The sequence below is a fragment of the Corapipo altera genome, unplaced genomic scaffold (assembly GCF_003945725.1).
Source record: "Corapipo altera isolate COAL_440 unplaced genomic scaffold, ASM394572v1 23, whole genome shotgun sequence".
Taxonomy (NCBI): domain Eukaryota; kingdom Metazoa; phylum Chordata; class Aves; order Passeriformes; family Pipridae; genus Corapipo; species Corapipo altera.
This window is the reverse complement of record NW_020884878.1, coordinates 587,522-595,625: the sequence shown is the minus strand read 5'-3', so window position 1 is coordinate 595,625 and position 8,104 is coordinate 587,522. Positions and strand designations below refer to the sequence as shown.

Genomic DNA, 8,104 nt, shown 5'->3' with positions numbered 1-8,104 from the left:
TCAGGCGATTTAAAGATCAATGTCAAATTGTATAATATAAAATCCTTCTGCTGGGGGAAAAAGCTTAGCACGCTCCTTGAACCTGGCGTTTGGTTTCCTCCAGCAAAACCGCCGCAAAACAAAGCGACGGAGGCGGATGGTGGGGACAACCCCTGGCACATCTCAGAGGCCGCGATTTGGGGCTATTTCGCCCCTAATCGGGTCCTTCCTTGGCATGGTTATTTCCCCATCTTCTCCTTGCCTTTGCCAGGTGAGGGAGGAGGTTTAGTTTCCCCGGCTGGGCTGTGCCCCAACCATATCTCTCCATTTTAACGGGTTTTTTCCCCCTTTTTATCTCGTCCCCGTCCGAACATTCGCCGCGATAATCCGCAAAGCTTCAGCCCTTGGGAGAGGAGAGGTCGCGGCGATGCCGCCTCCTTCCCTTCCCTGGGCACCCGCATCCCCCGCCAGACCCTTCCCCTCACTCTTCCCCTCATCCCGGCTGCCCCCCGCTCCCTGCCTGGCAAAGACATCACCCTCGGTCCTGGGGACCCGCTAGTTCGGTTCCTGCCGAGCTGATGCTGAAATACCCGTGGCCTCGGAGATCTGCTCTGCGTAAACTGGCTGGCTTGAGACCGACACCGTCATTTCAAAGCAGATGCGAGGGTCGTTCACCAAATATTTTATTATGGTTTTAGGCTGCTTCATACAGTTTCGTCCTGCACATGCTCTACAAGTCACCTGTGCACATAGAGAACAAGCCAAAAATAATAATAATTAATAATAATAATAATAGAAAAAATCTACCATAGCAATCCCTTAAATAAGTAAATAAACATTATATATATATATATAAAAAAACCCTTTAAAGTAAAGCAAAACCCAACCAAAAGAACAGCGTCTTTTCGACATGAAACACCCCCGCGGGATAAGGGCAGGCGCTCAGACATTTTCCAACTTGGCATTCGGTTTTCTTGTTGATTATTATTTTTCGTTTTCTGGGTTTTATTTAGTTACTTTTTTTTTTTTTTTTTAGGCATAAATTCTGCAAATCCTTCGAAGTAAAGGCGACAACGATTTCAATGACGTTTTTTAATGCAGTCTGCTGCGGGACTGGGAGGGAGGTGCGGGCGGGCGGCGGGGGAGCGCCCCGCACCCCGGGTTTGGCTCCCGCGGCCGGGCTCTGCCAGCCCCGCTGCTCCGGCCGTGCGGGCAGGCACCGGTGAGCCGGGCCTGCCGCTGCCCCCGCATTGCCATGGCGGTGCTGTCAGATGTCACATTCACTGTCGCTGGATGTGATGGAGATGGCGGAGGTGGCCGCTTTGCTGGAGAGGCTGGCTGCGGGGCTGGAGGCGGCCCCCACCGCCTCCCCGCCGCTCTCCTCCTCCGCTTGCAGCGAGCGCACCGAGCCCTGCGTTAGGACCTGCTGCTGTAGCCTGCAAGGAACCGGCACACACAGCATCACCGCCCGCCCTCCGCACCCCCGGACCCGCCGGCAGCCCCCTGCGACCCCACTGGGGGCTCCCCCGACTTGCACCCCCGCGCCGCTGCCCGCAGCCTCCAGCTCACACCAATTACACCAGCGATAGGAGAGAGGAGGAGCTGCGTGGACACCCAGTTTCTCAGGCAGAGCTGAGATGAGAAACTGGGTGCCCACCTCAGGGTCAACCCCTTTCGTCGGCTGCACACCCGGGGGAAGGCTGTCCCCCTCCTCCGCAGCCTGTCCCCAGACCGGGGCTCATCCGAGCGGTCGGTAATTCCTTGCAGCATCTCCCGGGCGGCGGCTCCCCTCCAGCAGGCCTTACAGCTTCCCTCAGCCTACAAAAAGGGGCTGCATGTGACGGCAGCCACGTCCCTGACTTGCGGCAGCCCGGCTGAGGGGTGACAAGGGGAATTTCCCAGGGATCATGGAGAGGAGATAGCGCGGAGACTCTGCTCCCTTCCACGCTTCCCGGAGCGTCTGTTTGTGTCACTAGTATTGGGATAACACTGCCCATTTAGAGCTGCGATTTTGTTCTTTAATATATTTTTAAAGAATAGAAATAAGAGCAATATCCCGAGGAATGTTCGCGGCTGGCTCCAGCAGAGGAACAGGGCATGGAGGCTCTGGCATGGCCGGCTCTGCTCAGGATGGACGTACCTCAAAGAGGTATCTATATGTCCGGGCAAAACTTTGAAGGGGGTTTCTCTCTGCTAAACCCCTGAGCACTCCAGCTCCTACCGGGGTGACTGCGGTTCCGGGCGGCCCCTCTCACGCTCCCTCGCCCCGCTCCCTCCAGGGCGGCCAAGGGGGAGCCGGGGCGGGGACCCTCCCCTATTAAAACCAGGTCATTTAAAAGCCCTAGGGTTTCTCTGCTGCTCCTGCTTTATCTCGCTGCATTTCCCAGGGAGAAACCTCCCGGGCTCGTTTCGCCCATCCTCTGCCGGCAGTCTCGCACCGCCCCCCCAACGAAGGCTCGCTAAGGGGGGTTCCTGTGCCCCGACGGGACGGGCAGCACCTTACCTGTTCTTAGCGGCTGCTGCCCTGTCCCTTTGCCTGCGGTTTTTGAACCAGTTGCCCACTTGCGTGGGAGTAAGTCCCGTGGCCTGAGCCAGTTCCCGCTTTTTGCTGGGGTTGGGGTAAGGGTCCTGCAGGTACCACTCCCGCAGCAAATGCCTCGTCCGCTCCTTGAAGCAATGTGTCTTCTGCTCGCCGTCCCAGATGGTGCGGGGCAGCGGGAACTTCTTCCTCACCCGGTACTTGTCCACCGGCCCCAGGGGTCGACCCCGCAGCTTCTCCGCCTCCTGGTAGTGCGCTTCCAGCCAGAGGGCTTGCAGTTTGGCGTGGGACTCCTTGGTGAACTTGTGGTTCTCCAGGATGTGGTAGAGCTCCCGGTAGTTCCCCGTGTGGAAGGCCACGATGGCCCGGGCTCTCAGCACCGACTCGTTCTTGTTGAGCGCCTCGCAGGCCGCGGGGGCCACGGGCAGGGACCAGAGGAAGCGCCCCAGGCGCTCGATGTCCCCGCTCTCCTCCAGGGTCTCGCATACCCCGGCCACCTGCTGCGGGCTGAAATTGAGGATGGGCAGCTGGAACATGGAGGCGGCGCCGGGCTCCGCTCCGCGCTCCGCGCACCCCCGGCGATGCCCGCACACCCCCGCGGCGGGGAAGGGGGCAGCGGCCCCGGGGCCGCCCCTCGCTCCGCTGCTGCCTCCGCCGGCGGAGCTGCCGCGGGAGGGACGGCGGAGGGCGGAGAGGCGATGGGCAGCGCTCGGCGGCTCCGGAGACTGGGGGCGGTGGGCAGGGGCGAGGCGGAGGAGGATGGAGTGGGAAGGGGGAGGGAGGGCGCGCGGGGGAGGAGGGAGGGAATGGGGGGAGAAAAAAAGGCGGAAAAAAAGAAGAAGAAGCAAGGGAGGGAAAAAAAAAAAAAAAAAAGGAAACCAGAAAAGGCACAAGCGCAGCTCCGCGCCGCCGCCGCGCTGCTGCGGGAGCGGCTGATTCGCTGCGGGCTCGGCAGATTGGCTCCCGGGTTTCCATGGCGGGGCTGCCACTCACCGCCAGCCGCTGCCAATCACGGCGGGAGGCCCCGCACCGCCCCGCACTGCCCCGCTCCCCGCCCCGCTCCCCGCCCCGCTCCCCCCGGACACCGCGACCCCGCCGCCCTGCCCCGCCGACCCGGGCAGGGCACGGCCGCCCCGGGAGCGGCGGGATGCGGGCCGGGAGAGGGGGCTCCCGCCGCGGGGTGCTGTCTGCAGGTTCAGGGATAGGACGGCCGGGACCCCACCACCAGCCCCGGTAAAGCTGAGGGGTCCGGCCCGGTGATGCTCGCACAGAGCTCGGCGCACCTGCGGGCGGAGAGGAGGAAAAAGGCAGAGCTGGGAAATCAGACAAAAAAATTGGCTGCGTAACAGTGATAGTGATTCTGGGAGTGTCAGTGACAATGGATGCAGCGAGAGGATCGCACGGAGAGCAAATATTTAGGGAAAAACTCTCCCCTTTTCCCCTGTAAGTGACTTCCCATCTTTGTAATGACGAGGAATTATCTGCAAAGAGCCCAGTGCCCTTCCCCGTTCAACTAAAGCTTTATTTATTCATTTTTTTTAACGTTTAAAACCTTATTGTTTTCGGCTCAGTGGTCCTGAATAGACGCCGAGAATAGTCGCGAGGAGTGAGAAGTCATTTGTAGGTCAGGAAAGGGACTTAAAGTAGATTTCGGGAATCTTTTGAAATATTGATCACCTCGTAGTAATCATTCCTCGCGGGCTTCTTTCCCCCCGAGCCCCGAGAAAGGGACTGCGGGGCTGGGTGCGAGGTGAGACCCGGACGCCACTTCGGAGGAGCCGGGCCAGCTCCAGTCGTCTCGGGGTGGGATGAAATCACTTTCTGACCTGCGAGGATACGTTTCATCTTAATAGAAAATCGGGGAATAATCAAGAAGCCACACTTTATTCTAAATATAGCCGTTCAGTGGCAATTTCTCCCCGGGAACATTAGGGACCATGCTCGGAAAGGCAGCATATATTTTGAATTAAGCTCAATATGTTCTCCCCTCTGCTCTTTGCAATGCATTTTTCTCTAGAATGCTTGTCAAAAAAATCCCTTCTTAATTTGAAATCCTGTTCTTGTCTCTTTCCCCCTTCTTTTTCCTTATTGTTTTTGTTTTCCTTTCTTCCCTTCTTTAAGAAAGCTCCTTTGCTAGTTGCCCGTAGACCGAAATTAAACAGATTTACATTTTCTCCAATCATTTCTCCGCAGAAATGGAGCTGGACTGAGGCTTGCCGTCTTTTCTTTAGTATCAAGTACAATTTGTCTTTTGCTTGTGAAGATTTGGTAAATCAGAAGGCAGATAGATAGCGCAGATGGTCGGAGGTGTCGGGTCAGATTATGGTACGCCTCAGTACAGTGCTAAGCTCATTCTGACGGAAAACCCTGATATTATTTTCACAGATCTACACAGTTCACTTGAAAAAAACCCTTCGAGCCATTTACATCATTTATGTGAGGCTCACAGCTAGCGGGATGGAAAAGCTTTCAATACTGCTCATTTTCATAAAACCCGACAGAGCTGGGGAGACATAAAAGCACACACAAAACTCACGAGTTCAGAGACACTCCACAGAAACTTAAAAAAAAAATAATAAAAAAGGAGACTTTTCGGCTTCACCTTCACCCAGGTTTGATTTGCCCATCTACTTAGGGAAAAATAAATAAATATAAATATAATAAATATTTTTTAATAGAGAATAATATCATCTATAAATATTGCTGGGTAGAGTCCCCTTCCACCTTTCCGTCCCATCGCTGTCCAGTCCATCAGGGAAAACCAGGAATTTTACCAGTTCAACGAACGACCCCAAACAGCCTTTTAGGACAGGAATTTTAAAAGCACCCCAGATCTCCTCGGTATGAGCATCGGGCTTCCCCATCGAGCGGGTGAGAAGGCGGCGACCCCGGCGGCGCCGGGCGCGTCCCCGCGGGCAGGAGCTGCCCCGCTGCCCCCCAGCCCGCCCCGCCGAGCCCCCGGCAGCGTCCCGGGACCGGAATGGTGCAGGAAAACCTCTGCTGTGGGAGAGGTGGGAGAGGGGAAAGCCTGTGTTAATGCCTAGCTAATTTAGAACGGCCAGATGATGATGATGGTTACTAATATTACTGAAGGGGGTCTTTCTTTTTTTTATTTTTTCCTTTTTTTTTTTTTTTCCTCCTTTTTTTAAAGAATGCACATGATCTGGCGAGGGAGTTACTGGGCTGCAGCCTAATGACCATGAACAGAGGGAGACAGGCTCCATAATGAAAGCCAGGACTGTAGGCTAAAGAAATGAATCCTCATTAAGAGCAGCTCGCAGGGGCGAGGGGCTGCCCCCCCAGCTCCCCAGCCTTTGTTCCCCAGAAACCGGCCCGGATGGGGCGATGCTGGGAGGGGAGAGGGAGAGAAAGAAAAGGCGACACCGATATGGAACCAGGAACCTTGTGTTAACCACTTAAAGGGTGACCTGAAAAGGGAAAGGGGAAGCCATCCCAGCTCCAGTGGTTTTGCACCCGCTCCAGCTGGGAACGCTGGGGTCTGTATTTGGGAAGTGGCACAGTCTGATGAGACTGGCTTGTCGCTGTCTGGGGAAGGTCCTGGGTCTTCTTGCTCTGTACCACCAGCGCAGAGAGAGAGTGTGATCAGCTCCAACGGGGCCTTTCCATTCCTTTCCCACTCCTCTGGGAATTTTATCCATGGCCGGGACCCCGGCAGGTTCCCCGCCGCTCCGCTGCTCCGCGGGAGTTCTACCACCGGGCTGGCTCGAGATTTCCCTCCGGAGTGCGACCCGCAGCGACCCCCAGGAGCGACCCCATTCCCGTGGGACGCGGTGCCGCGTCCGGGAAAGTCGAGTCTCCTGCGGTGCCCAAGCTCCTGGCTCAGTCCCCGTGTCTTATTAGAGCTGCCTGTGAGCCTGGGGGTGCACTCAGGCGTGTCTGCTTAGTTTCGGCCCTTTCCCCCAGTTTATTCTTCCCCCCCGCCCCATATAATGGAGACACTACTCGTGACATTAACAGCCGGCAATGACAACAACTTTAATTTAGGTCACGGCTCTGACCCTTGCTACAGGTAGAGTTTACCCTGCGTAGATGAACCCACTGGAGAACAAGAAAGAGAACTCCACATGAAAAAAAATATATATAAAAAATACGGCCAGCCATCCATAGCCTCCCGCTGGCCTGCATGGACGCAGTGTGCTCTCTGGCCTCAGGACAGGGCATATTCTCCCCTCCCTAAAGCAAAAATATGCTGACCAACATACCTATACACCTTCATATCAGCAGTTATCAGCTGTCTTGGGTCTAAGAATCTAGGTCCCTGGGGATTATTTATCTAGACGGAGCTTCCAAACGCAGCAGAGGTGCGAATACATTTTTAAAACATTTGACTGGCGTTAAGTATTGCATTAAAAATCAGCCTCGGGAAGGAGAAGCCCCACTTTAAAGTCTCGGTAGGATTGTCGGAGATTTGGGAGTTCGTGAAGGGATGCTGGCTGGGAGAGCCGGAGCGCACGCAGTCCCTCGGAGGAGTACCTGGAAAATCTGGGATTTTATGGCCTTGGATGTGTCTGGGCAGGACCCGGCCTGGTGCCCTGGAGCGCTGCGGGACGGGCAGGGCTGGAGCGGGCACCGGGAAGCGGCGCCGATCCCTGCTCTCCCCGGGGCTGGCTCTTACCCCGCTCCCCCAGAGCAGGCGGGAGGGATTGTCAGCCCCAGGACAGTGCCCGCTGTCGCCCATAGAAAAGGTTCCTGGAAATGTCAGCCCCTCCGGGGAGCGGGGATGGGGTTTTCGGGAGCGTTTCCCACCGAGTTATCCGGAAGCTCTGGTGGAGGGAGGACCTCAAGCTCAGGATGCTGTGCTGGGGGGTGCTCGATAGGGAAAAGACCCGTGTTTCGATGTGCTTCGCACATTTACCTTATCCTTTTTAAGAGTGCCATGATTGTCAAAATAACAACCATCAATCACTCATTTTCTTCCTACGAATAAAGTTACATTTAAAGCTGTAATCTGCTTGATATTAGTGAGGTTGTATCCTCGCTTAAGTTACTGATACCTGTTGAAAGCACCAAAGAGACCCTAAAATGCTGTTGGACACAGAGAGATGCTCACCCACTTTCCACTCTCACACCGCATATTCATTAAATCTTTGTCCTTCGGCGTATTATTTGGGGTACTTTTACTATGAAGTATCAGGCCATGGCTGGTATATCTGATGTTAGAATAAAGATGCAGTGAAAACTCAAAAACCTTGAATTATTTTGAGATGGGTAAGGGAAGACTTTCCTTGTACAGGGCTCTGGTCAAGACCATGGCTGCAGACGGAAAGGATCTACCACCCAAAATTTATCTTTAGTTCCCTTTAGGGTGTAGCCATGAACCTGGTTTTAAAATCTAAAGTCCGTCGGGATTTGTTTGGTCGCTGCTTTTACCTACAGGTAAATACACCTGGCACCAAATCTCCTTTTACACTGACGTTTTCACATAAAATCTTCAATTTGTTTCTGTCAGTTTCTATCTGGGTTTTCACTGACAATTTCGACAAAAGTAATAAACAAATTCCCAAAATATTTAAATAAACTTTCCTTTCCTTTCCTTTCCTTTCCTTTCCTTTCCTTTCCTTTCCT

At 54.7% G+C, this 8,104-nt stretch overlaps 1 protein-coding gene across 1 annotated transcript; it reads right to left on the bottom strand.

Moving 5' to 3' along the window:
* Window positions 1–649: 649 nt before the first annotated feature.
* SIX6 (SIX homeobox 6) lies at window positions 650–3,248 on the bottom strand. Its single transcript, XM_027638056.1, has 2 exons — window positions 2,483–3,248; window positions 650–1,415 (listed from the first exon to the last, which is right to left on the bottom strand). Exons 1-2 carry the CDS (start codon window positions 3,052–3,054, stop codon window positions 1,247–1,249), a joined length of 741 nt encoding a protein of 246 aa, XP_027493857.1. The 5' UTR covers window positions 3,055–3,248; the 3' UTR covers window positions 650–1,246.
* Between the last annotated feature and the right edge of the window lie 4,856 nt (window positions 3,249–8,104).